We start from the raw sequence: 20,493 nt of genomic DNA on the forward strand, positions 1-20,493 counted from the left end.
CCTCGCGGACGTGACGCCACCGCCACCACTGCCGCGCTGCGGGGACGTCACTTCCGCAAACAGGATGGCGGAGCGGCGGCCTGGGTGAGTGCCGCGCGCGTCCGGTGGCGGGGACGCGGGTCCCGGGCTCCCGGCCCCTCGCGGGCAGCGCGGGGCGGGGCGGGGCGGGGCGCGCGGGAGGCTGCGCGGCGCCCCGCGCCGCGCGCCACCGGCCGTCGCCAATCGGCTGCGGCCGCGTCGGGACTGCTGGGTGGCGTTCGCGGCGGCGCGCGCTTTGTCCGTTGCTGCGGTAGGCCGCGCCTTCGGCAGCCGCCCCGGCCGGCGGCCTGGCCCCGGGGAGCAGCCCCCGCCGGAGCGCCCGTCCCGGCTGCGCGGGCCCCCGTGACGCAGCTAAAAGTCTTCAGGGCCTTGGCCGTCAGCGGGGCGCCTGGCTTCGCGGGCCGCCCAGCGCCGCCCCCTCCCCCGCTCCCCGCGCGTTTTGCCCTCTGCGGCCTTCTCCAGTGAAGGGGCTGCCCCCCCCCCCCGGGCACTTGGCTGCCGTCCCCGGTGACGAAATTCTGATCCTTTCTCAACTGAGGCCCTTAAAAGCACCTGGTAAACCGCTTGGAAGAGCCGGGCGAGGATAAGGCAGGGCGCGCTCGATGCTGCAGAATTCTTTCCGTCAGTCGGGCTTCGAGGGCGCCTGTTTTGAGGAAAAAGCTGTCCTGGGGCCTCCGTACAGTGGTCCGCCTAAAGAACGTCTTCTGGGCCTCGTTAGGAGACCTCAGCCTCTGTTCGGGGGAGCGTGCCTGGCTTTTGTTAGACTGAAGTAGGCTGTTGTTTTAGAAAAGGAGCTGCCAAGTTATCCTCTGCCGTGTCAAATTAAAAAGGAGGTGCCCTTCTTCCCGCTGATGGTGGGAAGAAGGCTGGGGAGTGCTGGAGACTAGACGAGCTTTCTAGCAGTGGCCTGCAGTCCTACAGACTGTGTAGTGGAGATAAGGAAATGCAGTTACAGCTGAAGATTCCTAGCATTAGTGAAGCTTGAGGCATAGTGGATACTCTTGGCAAACTTGAAAATCCACAACCGATAAAAAAATTTGCTCTTAAAAACCACCTTGGTTTTTTGTTTGAGGACATCCACCTGAGAACACATCAGATTAAATAATGAATTTACAGATTTGAGGGGCTGGCGGCTTGTGTTTCTCAACATAAAGTGCTTTGTAGGTTACTTTTTATGGGGAGGGGAAAAGGGAGACGACAGGCTCAAAAACAATAACGCATTGCAGTTGAATCAATAAAGATAGCTAAGAGACTCAAACGTGAAGAGTAAAGATTTATCTTCATTTGATTTTAGTATAATGAGTGTACTTTTAAATTCCACATATTTTATTGTGCTATCTTTATTAAATAACTAGTAAAATTTGGAGCCTATACGTTGGTTACAGCAAAGGCATGTAATTTTTTTTATAATGCCAGTATTATGATTGAAAGTCATGACTGTAGCCACAAGTAAGTGAAATTCAACACTGAAAGTAGTTGGTGGTTTTTGGTTTGGGTTTTTTTCCCCCCTATATAGATTTCCATTCTGATCAATGGACAAGGAGACTAACCTGTCAAAAATGGCTGATTTAACCAAGACAGAAGAACAGGAAGTAGAGAAGAGTTTGGATGAAGAAGTGGAGAAAACACCTTGTACTTTAGAGGCAGAGTCTGGTATTGGTTGGCAAGGCGATAGTTCAACTTCAGGCACGGTGCACTCCACTGAAAGTGAAAAAGAAGCTGATAGTGGTAATCAGGACGGCAGAGCAAAAAGGAAGAATTTAGATCCTGAAGATGAACCTCCTAAGAAAGTAGTGAGTATCATTTTATTTTGAGCTATGTTCATATCCTTGTTTCAAAGCCCTAGCTCAAGAAAACGTTGCAAATATTTATGCTAAACATACGTGAACCAGCATGAAACACCAAATGTCAAAGTTTGTGGGTAGCTTCCTAGCAAAACAACTGGTGCAGAAGTTATGTTGGGCTTAATGGGAGAGAAAGAGGGCTGGTAAGTAGAATGTTAAGAAAACTGATCTCAGCACATGCTTAGTCTAATTCTAAGGCTATCGTTCCATTGTCTGCGTGGTAGCAATCTCGTAGTGTAGTGTAGGGTTTACTGGCTAGTAAAGTTAGTCCAGGTCCCATATCCTGAATTCACGTTTTGTATGTTGTTGTCCCCCGTGTTAGTATAGTTATCTGTGGCTGGGAGGTTCTTCCGTAACATAATTTTGTCCTTTAATTTCCTCAATAGTGTGATGTATAATTTAGAAAACTCTACAAACTGTATCCTCTGTGATATAATTTCAGTATCATTTGTTAGCAAAGTGAAGTACTGATGCTTTTTTTTTTTTTTTTTTTTAAGACTGCAAGAGTAGCAGAAAATATTTGTCCTTTTAACTGGGAGGGTGAAAAGGGTAATGTTTTATGACAGTGTCCTTTAATATGTATGAGCTTGTAGAAACTGATGCTGTAATATCTAGTCTAACTTTGACCTTTTGGGATATTTAAGTATAATTTGAAAATGTCTTTGACCTAATGTTTGGTTTCTCTGTTCAGAAATTTTCCAGGATGTTAATTTATGGCTAAGCAATCTGGTAAAATAAAGGGTCCCCTTTGTTGTGGTAGAAACATTATTAACCCTTTCATCTTTTAAATAAGGTAGTTCTGGGATAAGGTTTAGATGGACAAGAAACACATTGTTTTTGTGTAGCTTAAGGGTGTAGAGAGGTGACTGCATTGAACATGGCTGCCAGCATCTAGATGTTACTACTGATGGCTGTTTGCAACTGTGCTTGCAGCAGCTGAGATGCATTAATGGATTGTATGAATATGTCCCCGACACTTGTCAGGGTCAGCTGTTGTAGCTTATGTCACCATTAGTGGCCGTTCAGGGAGCCATCTGTGCTTACCCTAAAAAAGACTAGAAATGGTCAAAATATTTGTTAGTATCAATTAGTTGAGTGAGGTAATAAGCAGATGATGGGGTCATACAGATTCCAGACAAGTATGTTTGTGTTCATTCTGAAGGTTACCAAAAGTATATGAAATACTGAAGAATTCATGTAGTACATTAAAGTCAGTCAAACCTTCTTTTCCCTTGAGGAACTGCTATTTGAATAATAAGATATTGGGATGTTGACTTTTGTAGTCAACTGTTGGGAATGCTTCTAATTGCTGTGTGAATTCGTACTGGCTGGGGCTTCGTAGCATGTTTGTGGGTTTTAACTGAGAATCCTTCATTGTCATTAGTTTGTACTGTTACTTCAAACGCTTTTGTGCCTCACAGAATTTGTGTTGGTTCTCCACGTTCTGCTGCTTTGTATTTTATTTATAATTTATATTAATTTCATGTATGTAATTGAAGATTATTTTCAAGATGAAGAAATGTTAGGAGCACAATATCTGGATGTAGACTGCTTCTCTGCGTCACATGGGACAGAAACTTCTTGGAGTATTTACAGTTAAGGCTAAACCGGAGATATTTCTACAGCGAACTGTTAAGCATTAAATGGGATATGTTGTCAGTTCATTACTCTCATTCCCTTACCATGGTCTATTTAAAGCTGTGGCAGTGGGATCATCCACTTAGGGCTTTATGCGACATCAGCTTGTTGGCATTTTGATTAAATTGGCAGTTTATACACTTATGTTAGGTGTAAACACTGAATTTCTGAAACAGGATTTTTGAAGAAGCTTAACGTTCCTCGAGAAGGAACATCCTCTTCTTCAATCCCAGGCTTAAGGGGAATGAAACTGATTCTTTGAGAGTGGTGAGAGTATTAGAGAACTGAAAGTTAAGTATTTCTATGAAGGAAAGATGCTGGGCATCATCCATCAGAAATTACTTGGACCAACTGAAAAGGGGATTAAATTTTTAAGGGAGTTGTCTGTGATAATTGAAGTGCTGACATCAGTACCAGGACAGATATGGGAAATGTTTTCATATATGTAATGATGATGCTCTTCATAGTATTACTTGTTTACTTTCTTAAATCCTTAAAGTGAACTCATGTCATTTGATTAAATTAAAAAGTAATGAAAGAATTCACTGCTTGAATCTATTCCTTCCCTCATTTCTACAGCGTGAGATAGGCCATGGGCAAGCTGTAGCTGCACATTATAATGAACTTCAAGAAGTTGGATTGGAAAAACGTAGCCAGTCTCGCATATTCTACCTCCGAAACTTTAATAATTGGACAAAGAGCGTCCTCATTGGTAAGCTTCCTTAACTGATCGCTTAGACTTTAATAAAATGTAACTAATTTTTTATCAAAATGTAACTTTTTTCCTGCTTTCTGATGTTGATTATGACACTTTGTCTCTTAATACATAGTAGGTTTTTCAAGTGCAATAAAACCCCTATTTTTATTTTGAATTTCTGTGATAGTGTTTTATATTGTTGGAGTGCCAAATATATGCTAAAGTTTTAAAGATCAACTAACCTGAAAACTGGAAAAAGTTCATGCTGGAAACTGTTGTTCTTTGTGACATTTTTAAACAGAAAGGTACAGCTTTAAATCATAAAGAACCTTACCTGTTCTTGTTAGATTGAGCTGTTCTTGTTATTTAAATAACATCTGAAATAATTTCTTAACCATTTTCCCAAAGTAGTTTGTCCTCAGGTCTCGATTAAGCAATTCTGCAGGAAACTTGGAACACACTAATATTTTCTGTATGACCACATTCAACTGTTTAAAATATGAAAAACTAGAGGAGGTAGTTCCTTAAGAATCAGCAGCTTTTCATAAAAATCAGTCTGCCGGCCTACAAATTAATTCCAAAGTGAGGAAACAAAACCATCAGATATCTGCAAACAAATAAAAGAATTATCGGCGCAGCACCACAGATTCATGAAGAGGGATCTGTGCCAGGAGATGTTGGCACCATTTGTCTTAGCATGCTGCTTTTTGTTGTGTTGTATCAGAGCAGTTAGAAGCAATACTTAGGTTTATATAAAGCCATTCCTGAAGCCTGTGTTGAAGCCTTTCAGTCACGATGAGTTTAAGTAGTGTGGCTTCACAGCAGTTATATCAAAACATATTTCGTGTCTCTTACTGTGAAGAGAAGTTGCTAACATGCTGATATGTTTTGCATTATATGCCAACATCAGTCAGAGCAGAGATAATCTTGACAGAGTGGAGATAGAAGAGGAAGTGAAATGATTTATGTAGGGTAAAAAGACAGCAAACAAGTAGCTAATGTTATTGCAAGGCCTAGGAAAGTAAGTGGAAAACATTACGCAAGGAAACATTGTCGGTAATGCATTTTAATTGGCTTGTACTCTTCTGCAAAAAGCTTTCCCGTACTTCCAAGTAACATCTGTCTTCATTATAATGGTAATGAAAGGGAACTCTGTTTCCCTACTCGCGCACCCATGCGCAGTTTTGCCTTTGTCTGCTGGGGAAACAGTTCAGAGCTTCAGTCACATTACTTGCAAAGCACATTAAGCGTATAGAATATGTATTAACTTCTCCATAGTTTTAAAAGTTTGTGGTTCCTTTTGTCATTAGTGGTTTCTAGAAAAAGACATTTAAGTCTGTAACGTTAAGAAGACTTATAGGCAAAGTAAGTTCTAAGGTGTTTTAACATTCTCAAACCCTTTTGGTCCTTTAGGCCTCTCTGTACAAAACAAGTGAATTAAAAGACCTGTGTATGCATTCTCTCTTTTTACTTTTCTAGGTGAATTCATAGACCGGGTACGACGGAAAAAGAATGATATAACTGTTTTGGATCTAGGATGTGGCAAAGGTGGAGACTTACTGAAATGGAAAAAAGGCAGAATTAAAAAACTTGTCTGTACTGGTAAGAAGACACAATAACTTTCCAGGGAGAGTGCATCAGTGTTTAATGGGAAAACCAAGCACATCTCGAGTCTTTCATTATTTCCTTTTTTAATAAGCCCAAGAATGCAATGATACACCTTCTGTCAAAAAGTCTTATTTTGTCTTTTAACCTGAAGACATCAACTTGATTGCCAGCATAAATATAAGAACCATTCATATTCTGTGTAATTAGCTTTCAGTTCAACTCATAAATAAAATCTGGTATCACTAAAGAAGCATACAATTGCCACAGATTGTCTTAGGCAAAATATAGCACTGGGAAAAAGACTGACTTTTTTTTTTCAGTATGTTTTCTCCCACATCTAGTCTCCTGTGGTGTTTTTAACTGTTCTAAAAACACACAGAGAAGAGTTGCATTTAAAAAACAAATAAACCCTACAGTGTTGTGACAAAAAATGGTCTTGGGTGTTATAATCAACTAAAGATTTTCAGACTTAGAAAGGGGAAGAGCTGAAAGCTGATTAAAAAAAATCATTTAAATAGTTTGCTTAGATGTTGAGAGGCAGATACCATCTTCCCTTTTCCCAGAAAGCATCCCAAGGATAATCAGAGGAAGTATTACTCAACTTCAAATTTAATTAGATACCAAAATTTCATAAAATTCCTTTAATGGCAGTTTTGCTGGGTATTCTACACTTTACAGTTCTTTTTTGCTTTTTCAGTTGGCAGTCTTCAAATACAGTTAACTAATTTGCTTACAAAGTCCTTATGTAAATTTATTGCATATTGTTAGTTTTAAAATTTGTGCAAACTGTTGTTATTCAGTGAAACTTGATGCCTGAGAGAGGATCAGTCTTAAAAAGAAAATGAAAAAAAAAAAAAAATTCCATGATAGAATATATCAGTATATATCAGAAATAATTGCATTTCAACATCTTGCATATTTGTAATAAGATGAAGAGCTTTCAGTACTGTTTGAGAAACCCTGGGAGCTGAACTGTTGTAGCTAATATATAGCTAGACACTTAATGCTGACAGCATTTAGTATCAATCACCTGGTATCCATCACCTGAAATTTTGGAGGCTTGCTTTGCACTTTTGAGGATGGGAGCTTTCTAAAATCTTCAGATTACAACTTTTGTCTTGAAGTAAAGACTGAAAATGACAAAGAGTTATAATCCTGAACACTTCCTGCAAATTAAATTCCTTTTCTACAACTTGGAAATAAAAGTTTTTGTTCCCCTCAAAATGTAACTGAAGATCTTTTATCCCTGCCATAATGGATCTGCTGTGTTCTGGTAATGATTCCAATTTTCTTGTCTGGGTGGGAGCTTACTCACTTTTTTTTAAATTTCTCCCTCCATATATAGATATTGCTGATATTTCTGTGCAACAATGCAAGCAGCGATATGAAGACATGAAAGCCCGATGTCGTTATAACGAACGTATTTTTGATGCAGAATTTATACAAGCAGATAGTACCAAGGTACAGTTCGTATGCTTTGTAATATTTTGGGGATATAACATCCTTTTGTTAAGCAAGTATAGGAGTGATCGTAGTGCTGTAATATTTTGGGCATGTATATTTCTAAGATCAGATTGTTGTACTATCGGGAGAGTCAGACATACTGAAAAGTTGTGTAAGATGTAGTTAAATGCATTTTGTTACTGGTTTACAGTGTAACATTCTTGAAGCCTGAATGTCGTCTTCAGATAAAAAATCTGGTGCTTTCAGTTTCTTTCACTTCACAAAGGGAAGGGAGTGATTACTTAACCTCTGGAGTTCTAGGAGCCAGCATGGGATGTTGGAAACTGTCTTGGTGAATGTGTTTTTATGCTGGAATGAGTAAGGGATGTTTTCAGATTTGACTTGTACATTCAGCTTATCCAATTATTTTTTTTCTAGCAGCATTTTAATTACTATAATACAGATCTTCAAAACTTGTGTGATAGAGCAGATTTCTTAAGACTGTCTGGAGGCAATAGTGAATACATTGCTGTGGCTTAGGAGACAGTCTTGTAACCAGCACTGCTTTTGCTTCCTAGAAATGTAGGCTGAGTGTGCCCTGCTGATGCAGGCTGAGGGACAGAGCTTACCTGGTTCCAGCATATCTGTGGAAAGGCTGAACCTGTTCTTCCTAGCCTTGCAGGAAGGGTTGTTTGCTTGATTTCTTGGTTGCCTCTCCTTCTTCTGAGGAATACAGTTTGTTGCAGGTTCCAGGTCATCTCTTTCTGCTCAAAATTACAGTCAGGGGAGAGAGGAGAGAGCCTTGGCCAGGAAAGAAAGGGATATTTTCATGTTACTGTTACAACTCAGTCTTATATGCATGTATATTTTCTGTTGCACACTCTGTTCTGTCTGTTCATGCACACAGAAGTTCATCTCCCTGACTTTCTATCTCTATCATCTATGTTCTATATATACAAAATCTCATTCTCACAGCTTGTCTAATACCATCTACCTCTGTTTCTCAGTTTCCTGTATCTCTCTCTCACAATGTGGAGAGGGAGTAAATGAACAGGTAAAATTGCTATGGGTCTGTGAAGTGTCCATTTTTGTCTTGCCACATACAGAACATTGACAGTATATGGCATGAACTGGTAGAGTCTGGGAGTAGATGGGTGATGGGGAAGTCTGGGATAGAAGAGAAACTTGGGTAGAACTGTTAAATATGAAATATTTTAAGTACAGAATGCATAGGGCCTTGGGTAGAACTTTTGTGCTTCTGTGTTAGTTATGGTGGCTACTAGCATTGTATAAAAGAAGCCTGATCAAGAAGAGTCAGAGAACTGCTGAGTACAGAGTCAAACTATGGCAAGCTTTAACCTGACAAATTTCAAGGGCTTCAAGTTCTTCAGAGTTACTGGTTACTTGGTCTGGGGTGGGGTTGAGTATGTTGGTACGCACGTACGTCCATGTGTGATAATACGGCAAATACAACTTGGGGCAGTGGAAATTGCTGTATTTAAAACAACTCCTCTTCTCAATTATATGTTTAACGGCCAGTTCTCATAACAGAGACTTCGTAAACTGAAGATTTATTTTATTATAATAATTGTTTCCAGCTAAACGGTGGCCAGTTATAAACCCTCAGCAGTAAAATATCTCTGGAAACTATTAGGTAACTAACCTTGGGTTTTGGCCTTTCAGGTGTAGTGGTGTTACTTGACAACACAAAAAGCATTTGAGGACATGGTAACTTCAAAGTGTGTGTGTGTGTGGTGGTGTTCCAAATGTTGCGTGTGGTTTTCTGTGTAGCAGAGGACTTTTTCTTACTCTTACCTTTTTCATTTTGTTCTTGTTGATCTTGTGAAGGAATGGGGTCTGAAAGGAGAAACTTCAAAGAAGTATGGGAGTAGCGTATTTGTTCAAAGATTTCAGTGAATCATGCTTGTTTCTGTAGCTTTTGTTACAATTGTTTTTTCCTTCTAATCTTTTTCAGGACCTCTTGTCTTCCAAATACAGTGATCCAGATATGCGCTTTGACATTTGCAGCTGTCAATTTGTTTATCATTACTCATTTGAGACGTATGAGCAGGCTGACATGATGCTTAAAAATGCTTGTGGGAACCTCTCTCCTGGAGGGTATTTCATTGGCACAACTCCAAATAGCTTTGAACTTGTGTAAGTACTTTTATATTCTATTAAGCTTTCAAAAATCTTTGAAGCATTGTTACATGATAGTTGTTCTTACAGCACTCTGATATGTTTGTGCAAACAGCAGCAAGGTTTTTTTGTAACAGTTTTGAATTCTAGTCATGAAAATCTCACTCATGAACTTGACTCAAACAGGTAAATCTGTACTAATCCTTGTCTTTTGCACACACGTCTCTTCTGGTATAGAGTATAGCTCTTTATACATAAACCCTCTGTAGTGACTTCAGTAGTGGTAAAATAGCCACAGCCTGGGGAATAACTGTCAGGGTTCTGCTGTGGTTGTTCCAAGGAAGCCTGACTTGTCCATGTAGAGTGTGTCTGTGCTAAAGATTAATTTTCTAGGTCCATTTAGTCCTTGGTATGTTTTATAGGAATGATAAACTGTTAAAACCTAGTATGCTGCTTGTCTTCATTTCATTGTTTCATTGCCTTATTAGGCAATGGGAGGTGGGAAACTACAGAGGTCACTGAACGGTGTAGTGCTGGGATAAACACTTTGAGGCCTCTTATGCGTAGTTTTCTCCACCTGTTAAATTAAAAACTGGTCCACTAACATTTGTTTATATCTCATTTTATAGAAAGCGACTTGAAGCTTCAGAAACAAACTCATTTGGGAATGAGGTGTATAGTGTAAAATTTGGAAAGAAGGGAGAATATCCCTTGTTTGGCTGCAAGTATGATTTCCACTTGGAAGAAGTGGTTGATGTCCCTGAGTTCTTGGTTTACTTTCCATTACTGGAAGAGTAAGTTAAATTTTGAATTAATTACACAATGAAAGCTGTGGAACACAATAAGCATTTGTTTAGTTTGTCTATCATTGCATAATACTTGCAGAAAATTATATTTTGAGTTTCTTACTATGTTTTTTAGTTCTTCATTTTTTGTTGTTGCTCCAAATGCAGGGTTTCTTGCATTTCCGTCCACAACTGTAATCTGTTCATTACACTCAGTTGAAGGTGCTCTGGTCAGAAGCTGTGAAGACTTAAACTGGGTCTCATACAAGAATGTCTTTATCTGATATGTTGGATCTGTCAGCAAACCTTTAGTGCTGTCAACTTTTTCTTTAATCTTTTTGGGGGGGTTCATTCTACCTTTTTTTAGTCCTTCAGCAAGCCTTCTTGTATATCTTCATCATGGTGCATCTTACTTGTCTTCAACTTCCTTTGGACATTCATAGGATTTTTCCTATGACTGACTTTTCTTCCTCTAAATCTTCTTCTGTGAGCATACATTTTGCTGTTACCTCTGTGTGATTGCAGATTTCCCTTTCCCAGCCTGTCTCCTGAGGTACAGACAAATGTTTCCATGTTGGGGTTTTTCCTGCCATTCAAGCTCAGTATGGTTGTTAATATTAAGCTTTCCCTTCAAATCTGTGTAATTTCACACACTTCATTTGTAGTTCTCTATGAAAAATACCAGCATCTATCACTGACACCTGTAACTTCAGTATTGGATGACCACAGTGTCTACATATAATTGAGATGTAAGGCACTAAATCTAGTAGAAAGAGGTTCTCGGAATATATCCATAATATCCGATGTTACAGGTTATTGATACTGCAGGGAAGACAGCATAGTCTATCTGCTAGTTCAAATGGAACTTACTTCTGTGTGTTGGGAGAAGAGATGTTTTTCTATTAAAATGTTTGTAACTTTCTTCTGTGTAGATTTCTGTTGTCCTAATTAAAAAAAGTACTGTTTGTTGTGGTAGTGCATTTTTTCATCTAAATGTCTGTACTAAAAAAATGAATTGTAGAAAGAGTGTAATCCTAGTGCATACCTTAAGATGTCACTGTGGCTTAAAATTGTTCCTTTGAAAATAAAACTACAATAATTTTGTGGCTTCCCTAATTAAGCATATTACTTTGACAGAATGGCAAAGAAGCATGGTATGAAATTAGTCTACAAAATGACATTTCGGGAATTCTATGAAGAAAAAGTCAAGAACGAGGAGCATAAAATGCTGCTAAGGAGAATGCAGGCCTTGGAGGTAAATATGGAGTTGTTTCATTTAAATAGCATTTTACATATTGTTAATTATTTGTGCAGTAATTGAAATTCCTGTTGTGAACATGGTACAATTAATTAAAGGCTACCAAGAGAAGAACTAAACTCCTGTGGCTGAAAGTGCGACTGTGGTGGGTTGACCTTGACTGGCTGCCAGACACCCACCAACCTGCTCTCTCGTTCCTTCTTCCCAATAGGATGGGGGGAGAAAATAAGAAAAAAACCTTATGGGTCAACATAAAGACAGGGAGGTTGCTTAGCAGTTACCATTACGGTCAAAACAGACTAAACTTGGAGAAGATTATTTTAATTTATTAAAAAAAAAAAAAAAGAGAGTAGAGTGGTGAGAAACAAAGGCAAACCTAAAAACACCTTTGCCCCACCCACTGCTTGTTCGCAGGCTCAACTTCACTCCTTCAGTCCTGACCCCACAGCGCCAGGGACAGGGAATGGGGGTTGTGGTCAGTCCATAACACATTGTCTCTGCCTTTCCTTCCTCCTCACACATTTCCCCTGCTCCAGGATGGGTCCCTCCAATGGTATGATACAGTCCTTCACAAACTGCTCCAGTGTGCATTCTGTCCTTCAGGCATAGACTGCTCCAGCATGGGTTGGTTCTTCACAGGGTTGCAGCTCTGGCCAGAAAACCTGCTCCTGGTTGGGCTCCTCTCCATGGGCCATAGCTCCTGCCAGGAGCCTGATTCTGTGTTGGGTCTCCACAGGCTGCAGCTTCCTTCAGGGCATGTCTACCTGCTGCGGCATGGTATCTTCCACAGACTGCAGGTGGATATCTGCTCCACTGTGGCCCTCCATGGCCTGCAAGGGGACAACCTGCCTCACCATGGTTTTCTCCAGGGGCTGCAGGGGAGTGTCTTTTCTGGTGCTTGGAGTGCTTCCTCACCCTCGTTCTTCTCTGGCCTTGGTGTCTGCAGAGTAGTTTCACATTTTTCCTTGCTCCTCTTTCACAGCTGTTGTGCAGGGTTTTTTTCACTTTCTTAAATTTGCTTTCCCAGAGGTGCCCCACTCGTGGGTGAGGGGCTCAGCTGTGCTGTGTAGTGGCTCTGTTAAGTGTTGGAGCTAGTGGAACCGGCTGTGTCCAGCATGGGACAGCCCTGGCCTCTCCTCACAGAGGCCACCTCTGCCACCTGTTGCTGCCATCACCTGGGCACGAGCACCCAATAGAGTCATTCAGTTTTGTAGATAAAGTTTCAATTTTGAGGCAAGTTTTCATTTTTATTAAGTAGTAAGTGAAGCACAAGAATCACACCTGGTGCCACATAGTGGTAACCATAACCCATTTCTCCTTCAGCGGAGAGAGACTGAAAGCTAGATCTTTGTGCAAGGAATATCAGTTGAAAAGAGAGAAAGTGATCTTTGTAGGAGTAAAGGAACAGGCTGTGTTTGTAGAAAAAATAGTATTTAACTGTAATTGAGTTTATGTTTTTGCCCAATGTTTTTGCTTTTTTTATCCTCAAGCTCTTAACCTGGATGACTTTGGCAGCTTCAGAAAAGCTTTTCAATACCATTTCTGAGGCTTTGGCTTTACTCACCATTCTCTCTGCTTCTTTCTTCCCTCAAACAGTAGAATTTTTCAGCATAAAACTGTCACGTCAAATATCTGGTGACTTACTAAACTGAGTCACATGGGCTGCAAGTGTACTTGACTGTCCTTGTTGATTCTGAAAGTGGTAGTGCTTTGTATGGGCTCAATACTGCCAGTAGCATGGTGACACAGCCTTTGACATACCGGCTTCGTTGTTAGAAAAGAGAGTTGTCTTAAATAAGTGGCCACTTAGAATTGAGGACTGCATGGTACAGACCATTATGCAGTAACTGGGATCCTTAATAAGTATGTATTAGTTTTGAAGAATTAGTTCTATACTTCTGTTACAGCTCCTGTGTGTTAATAAAGCATTTTAAGCATTCTGCTTGAAAATTTACAGTTGCTCATTTCTTAGTACTTCTATTTAAGAGATGCTGGTTTGTTCAGTTGCTGTTTTAAAAGAGGGTGTATCTAGGTAATACTCCGTAATGAGCTGTACATGGAGGATAATTTTTATAGTTATTCTGTTTCCCCTGTTTTGGAGACATAAGGATAATTTATAAATCCTGGGTGTCGGATTTTCTGGGAAATGGGGAATATTGGACCTGATCTTCTAGGTGCTATAAAGGAGAGATCAAAATTTAAGATCCTTTGAATAACTACTGACCTCTGTTGTGGGCTATGTTGTGACAAACCCTTGACTGATGTGATTAAAGTATCTTACTACACAATATTTTTTTTTTTTTATTTTTCCTATGTTCTCCAGCCATATTCCACATTTGGTGATTCCAGGCTTGTTTCTGATAAACCTGAGGATTATGAGCATGTAAAAGAGTTCATCAAAGATGGCAAGGCAAAGTTACCATTGGTATGTTCCTTCTTACTTCACTAGAGCAAATGGTGTTGAAAATTGAGGTCCTGATTTTTTGGACATGTGGTGCTGCCTTCATTTCAACTGCAGTGAAATTGGTATGAATGTCTCTGTGCATGTGAAAAATCATAGAGGTGCAGGTCTAAGGAGTTCATCTAATCTATACCCCATACTCAGAGAATCAAATTCACTTCATTTGGTAGCTATTAAGAAATTTGTAACTGTGCAAAAGGGAAAGGATATTTTGCCATCTTCCTTGGCAGCTGTTCTAATGTAACTCTTCTTAATTTGAGGATTTTGCTTACTTTTCTGGATCTTCACACGACCAATGTAAAGCTTTAGTTTTCTTTTTTTTAATCTTCTGACAGGAGAGTTGAAAACTTTCTTCATAATGCTGTATGTATTTGAAATATTAAACACTGTTTTTATATTGTCTTTTTGGGTGAAGATCCAGCTCCCTTCTCAGCCAATTTTATTGAAGTTCTGTAAATGCTATTTTTTTATATGTGCTGTACCTTTTTTTTTTTTGAAACAGAGCTCTTAGTGTTAAACTAGTCCTCTGTACATAAAACTAAATCCATATATTTCTGCCCTCAATTTTATTAAATACGATACTCTGTTCACATTCTGGAATGAAAAGAAAGTTTCTTTGTGGTGATCGTAATCTTACCTTGTACAAAACTTAGTCTGCTATCCTGTCAAATATTTTTTGCATTTCTCCTGTTTTGGTAGCTTGATTTATGACTCAGAATTAAAAGAATGCTGAACCATCTTTGATGGAGGTCATATGAGATTTTAGATCAGTGGTCCAATTAAATATGTTTTTTCTGCTTCTAGTCCTGTCTTCTAATGCATATGCTAACTTTCTGAGCTTGCTGTCTTTCTCATGTTTTTATAAAGGGTTTTTCTTTCTTCCATTGTCCTAGCAGTACATGACAATGTTGGAGTTGTCTGCAGCTGGTCTTCTCCCAGCCTTTCATTCTTCTGTATTGTTCTCAGAGTTGGGTGCATGATGGACAGGAGCCTGCACAGCTGCTGTTCCTGGGAAGCGAGCAGGAGAAGAGGCAATGTCTGCTGTCATTTTTCCCCAGAAACTACTGCCATTTGGCTATTGCCTCGCCATCTGTAGCTAGGCTAGCTATTCAGGGTAGCATATAGCTGAGTGCTTCCTTCTGTCTGTGCATTCGGGGAGTCAGGCTGGATGGAAACCTTGCAAAGGCTTGGTTTAACCTAATTTCATGCTGAATGGTTCCTGATAAGCAATGCTGGCTCTTCCTGTCTGAACTTTAGGTCTTTTTTATGTGTTGAGGCTCTTTGACAAGACAGAACCAAAATTGGAGACTAGTTTGAGTAAAGATTGTAGTTTTAATAAATTCATATGCAGTTACTGATAGATGGCATCCTATTTCATTGTCATAGCTATAGCATGAGATTGGTCCGCTTGAAGTTTTTCCACTTGGATTTTTCTTTTTTTAACCATTGGTTTATCTACTGTTTATGTTCTGAATTCTTGAAGATGTATGCCTTTATATATAAAAATCCTACATCGAGAGGGAAAAGAAACCTGCTCTCTGTATTTGAAATCTAAAAATTTTAAAAAGAAAAATGCTTCTTTTACAAAATAAGCTTAAGAACATGAGAATGGTCAAGTCAGACCAAAAACCTCTTTTGCCAGGTGCTCTGTCACCTGGCAAGAAATCTGCTTGAACAAGCCTTTTTTCACTAGTGTTTTAAAAGATGAATCATTTGGTCAGGATTGGTCAGTGGGTAGCATGTGGGCTAAATCATGGCCCTGGGTGAGGACTCACTGCAAGGGGATGGAGTGGGTAGAGTAGAAAATCAGCTTCTGGTTGTTACCTCATGCTTCTTAATTGGTAGGGTAAACGGTAGCAGCTTTTTATTTGTGCACTTGCCCTGCTTTCATCTGAAAGGCTGAGCTAGGAGTAGGTTTCTGAAGCTGCAGAGCAGGCTGGTTTTTCACAATGTGTGAGTGGGGTTGGGAGTTGTTCTCTTGCAAATAGGGTTTTTGTGGGCTGCAAGGAGGTGTTAGGTGGATGCAGGCAGTATTCCTGGGGAAGGTGGCAGCACCATGATACAGGGCCTCTTCTTGACTTCTGCACAAGTGTTGGGCATCTTGGGCTGGAGAGCAGTTTGAGTTGGGTCAAGACGCACTGATGGATGTGTGGTAATGGACATGCTCTGCATTGCAGAGTCATCGAGCCCAACAGACTGCTGGCCCTTTCTTCTATACCTGTGTAATTTAGGTGTGTTCTGCTATCCGGGGTGTTCCAATTCCCTGCTGTCGTAGTTATTGGAGTTATAAGTATCTGTGGTCTACAGTAATGCTCTTGTAGTCCCTAAATAGCCAGCCAGTGTGGGTCGTTAGATGTTGGTCTGTGAAAGATTGATGATCCTGAGTTAAATCAGTGTTTTATTGTTTCCTCATTTTTTGTTGAAACTGTGGTTTTGGTTTTTTTTGTCCCCTTCTAGGGAACCTTGAGTAAATCTGAATGGGAAGCAACGAGTAAGTGTTGTTTTGAAAACTCAATATTAACTGAATGACTGCTATGTAAAGTGTGTAAAATAGCCTGTTGTTTATGGAAGAAAATCCAAATTTTAAATATAACAAGGTTTTATTATTTGTGTTATTCAAATGCCTATGTACAGATTATATAGTGCACACATCTCAAGAAATTGGGAGGGAAATGCATAAATTAGGTTGAAATTTTGCTTTATTTAAGTAGCTTCTAGCATGCAAACTTTGGGGCTGAAATAGTTTGGGGAAGCCTTACTTAGGATGTATGAAAAGAAGATGCCAGTGTTAAAAGATTATTTTGCTAGGGTTAGAGGATTAAATACTATACTTCTGTTTGTACACTTCGATACTACACTGTTATCAGTCAGCTAGAAAACAAACTGCAGTTGGGACATACATTCACCAAAAATAATGCAAAACTGTTTTGGGAAGATGAGCTGAAGCTTTATTCTTTGCCTGTAGTGATACGTGTTTCAGGAAGAAGCAATTAAAGCATGGATGGTGAAGAGGTATTTAAATGTTTTATAAAGGGACTGCAAAAAAGTCAGTGCCTCAGACACCAAAAAGGATACATTATTGTTAAATATGTCTTGAAATTTTGTGAATGTGTGCCATGGAAAACTTTTGACATCGTTTTTTTCCAATGTTGAGTTTAATAGAACTCAGATAGAAGGGGCTGGCACTTCTAAGGGTAAAAATTGGTTCCTGGAGAGATTGTTACTTAATTCTGTGTAACTGCAGCCAACCAACATTTGCATTTTTGGAGACCATTATACTGGTTGTGTTAGTGGTTTAAAAACAAACGAAAAATGCTGTTCAATTCACGAATGAAAAAATCTTTAGTTAAGCTGTTTGCTTTCTTAAATTATTATCTAATTTTTAAAGGTATGAATCATAAAGTAGACATTCATTCCAGCAAGGTATAAGTATTATGTAAACTATTAATCTCATTGAGGGGGGCTTTTTATACCCTTAAAAGTTCAGTGATGACTGTTTTTTTAAGTAGTCTCTTTTTTCAGAGAGATTTGGAGTACAGAGCTTCTGATAGGGTATAAGCACAGCTTGTTCGTTACATGGAACTTCACTTTCCCTTATTGCTGAGGAACATATGATAGGCTTGTCTTGAAAGATACGCAATGTAGCTATGGCACCTCATCCATTAAAATAAAAGTTGAGTTCAAGTGGAAATCCATACATGTTTAATTAGACTCATGGTCTCAAGAAACTGGTTTAATTTATCTGTCTGGTATGAAGCATAAGAACACCTGACATAGCTGGCATTGATTATATGCAAAAGTTTCCCGGGGTGCCAGTGTGGACTGTATGAGTATCCATTTCTAGAATCACACTGTTCTGGAGTTGAGAAAATGCCATCTAGTGTTTGTAAATATTTCTTCTTTGTCAGTGATAATTTAAAAAAGCAAAGTTAATAATGTTGTACCATGAGTTTATTCACCTTTTAATTAAAAATGAAGTTGATAATTTTACCCCTAATTGTCCATTACTGCATGTATGAAGGAGTCTTTAGACTTAGTTGCATATGACTTTATGTACCAGTGAATGTTAATTATGTGTAGAATACCATAGTAATTTATGAATTCCATTCACATTTCAGTAATATCATTAACTGAAGTTAGTGTTGCATTAACCATATCAGCAGGATTTAAAATATTTTGCTTTTGTGCATTCTTAGCTCTATTGTGAAAATATGTCTAAAACCATGTTGGAATTGAATGATAGAGTTACTCATTGGGAAACCAGAGCATTTTTTATAATTTCAGTAATCTGCTAACAGGTTGTTTGGGCAGAGTATCAACCTGTTTACATTTTGAAAACTTAACTGAGTTGCAGAGGAAGCTGAAACTTTAAATACTCCCATTTTCTTTTTTTAGGTATTTACTTGGTATTTGCTTTTGAGAAGCAACTGTGAAACTTCATGTACTGGATGCAACAAGAAGAGATCGTATCCACATGCAAGTTGGAATGGTCAGAAATCCATTGTGGCAACTATTTTTTTATTTTTTATTTTTTAATTATCAGAAGTGTGCAGGACACTACCAAAAACTAGAGCAAGCTCATGATTCTGAGTTACATTGCCTGTCTGTGACAGATGGACTTGTGTGTGTATATATAAGAAAGATTCTGAACCAGTCTTTTTAAGCATTTGTAAGCAATCTGCATGTTCTCAAAACTCATGTTTGAACTTGACACAACTTTATGTTGGAAACAAATGTTTTGTTAGTAGAAGTATGTTTGTAATTTCAAGCCTGACCCTGCACTTTCTGAAATTGATGGAAAATTGACTGTTGACTTTGATGGTGCAGAATGAGGGCCTAAATATTGTACTGCAGAGCTCAGTTAATTCATAATGAGATACATTCAGACATTAGGGTATGTCTACATTGCATGCAGAGCTAAGTGGCAAATCATACCTGAGTCAGTTTGAATACTTACGTGTAGTGCTCAAGCCTGCAGTGTAAATCTACCTTAGTGGTATTCAAGGTGTAGTTTACACGGTAAAGTCCCATGATGTTCTTGTTTTTTGTGCTTGCTGATATGTAGTGTCACTTCATGGTGCTTTCAAGATTAAACGAGTTGGTTCTGTACAAAACTGCTCGGAACGAACTGAATTTCTAAAGTTTTAAATCTCTACATCATTTTTCCAGATATGACTATGTGGTAATCAAAAAACAGCTGCTGAACTTAGATTACTGAACATTTTATATTGTATTAAAGACTCTCCTGACTTTTTGGTGGTTTTAATGTCTCCTGAAACTTACTAGACAGATCTTAGGATGTGTTTCTTACTTGTTGCATAAAATTCCAAATGAGCTTGGCAGAAGGATGAACTGTTGGTGGTAAAGGGGACCTCACTGCAGTCCTCCAGGCGTTAGGAACATGGTCATATACTGGATTGTGAACCAAAAGGGGAGCCTGTAGCCTGTATAACATTTGAGGATACTAGAAATTCACTCTGGGAGGGAGGGCTGTGTATGTGTGTATACCCCCTGTGCATGTGGATAACATTCCCCATATTAGAGCGAAATATTTTGGTTGGGAATGTAATCTAATGATATTAATAAGCAGAACTGTGTGTAACTACCATCTTAACTGCCCGTCAGTCTCTTAGAGCTGGCTTAGGGATTTCTGACATTGTGTTTGCTCTGCTTTCCACATGCTTGTAGCCGTGCACTACTGAGAGGGTGTGGGCACTTCATGTTTTTTCTCTCCCATCTTGGGCTAACAGTAGCTGTTTGCTACTGTGGGCTAGTATAGTTTACATAGAGGTGAAATGATGAAGTGTTGATGGTACATGAGTGTTTTGAAAAGTTACAATAAACCTAGGAAAGATTATTTCTGGTACAGAGTTAAGCGTTCAAATTACTTGAGTTTGTAGTTGTTTTGCCTTCCCCCTGTAATTAAGTCATGCTTTTTTCTCCATGACTCCTGATTTTATTTTTTGTTTATTACTTTATTGTATAGAAGAACACCTATAACCTTCACCAAAGCAGTAGAATCACAGTCAGTTCTGCTGCTGAAATTAAGAAAACAAGACTCTTTGTTACAATTAGTACTCATGAAACTAGCTGAAAAATGCTGACACTTTAGAAGTGATGAAGTGTTTCACTGAAATTTGTGTGCATCAAAGATAGTTTTGTTAGATTTCTTGTATCAAATTTCATTTGAAAGTACATTACGCTATTTTTGGAAGAAATCAGAATAATAAAAAGAGGGGAAATACAGTGGAGTGTCTTTCCTATTTTAAGCAAATTTCAACATATCACAGAATTGCATAATGGTTGAGGTTGGAAGGGACCCTCTGGAGGTCGTCTGGTCCAACCCCCCAGTGCAAGCATGTTTGCCTACAGCCAGTTACCCAGGCCCGTGTCCAGATGGCTTTTGCGTATCTCCAAAGATAGAGACTCCACAACCTCCCTGGGCAACCTGTGCCAGTGCTCAGTCACCCTCACACTGAAAAAGTGTTTCCACATGTTTGGAGGGAACCGCATGTGTTTCAGGTTGTGCCCATTGCCTCTGGTCCTGTCACTGGGAACCACTGGAAAGATTCTGGCTCCAT

At 39.3% G+C, this 20,493-nt stretch overlaps 1 protein-coding gene across 3 annotated transcripts; it reads left to right on the forward strand.

Annotated features, from left to right (window-relative positions):
* Positions 1-3: 3 nt before the first annotated feature.
* Positions 4-20,158, forward strand: RNMT (RNA guanine-7 methyltransferase). 3 transcript variants are annotated; one of them, XM_049830503.1, is made up of 10 exons: positions 4-84; positions 1,556-1,832; positions 4,101-4,233; positions 5,698-5,820; positions 7,172-7,287; positions 9,245-9,426; positions 10,038-10,202; positions 11,331-11,448; positions 13,775-13,876; positions 14,879-16,354. In XM_049830503.1, exons 2-10 carry the CDS (start codon positions 1,572-1,574, stop codon positions 15,035-15,037), a joined length of 1,359 nt encoding a protein of 452 aa, XP_049686460.1. In that variant the 5' UTR covers positions 4-84; positions 1,556-1,571; the 3' UTR covers positions 15,038-16,354. The 3 variants fall into 3 exon arrangements, with proteins under 3 accessions (XP_049686460.1, XP_049686459.1, XP_049686461.1); XM_049830504.1 differs by lacking the exons at positions 4-84; positions 14,879-16,354 and adding exons at positions 16,370-16,403; positions 18,308-20,158 and having other exon boundaries at positions 389-1,832; XM_049830502.1 differs by lacking the exon at positions 4-84 and having other exon boundaries at positions 385-1,832.
* Positions 20,159-20,493: the final 335 nt, after the last annotated feature.

Source organism: Accipiter gentilis, chromosome 27, assembly GCF_929443795.1.
Source record: "Accipiter gentilis chromosome 27, bAccGen1.1, whole genome shotgun sequence".
NCBI lineage: Eukaryota > Metazoa > Chordata > Aves > Accipitriformes > Accipitridae > Astur > Astur gentilis.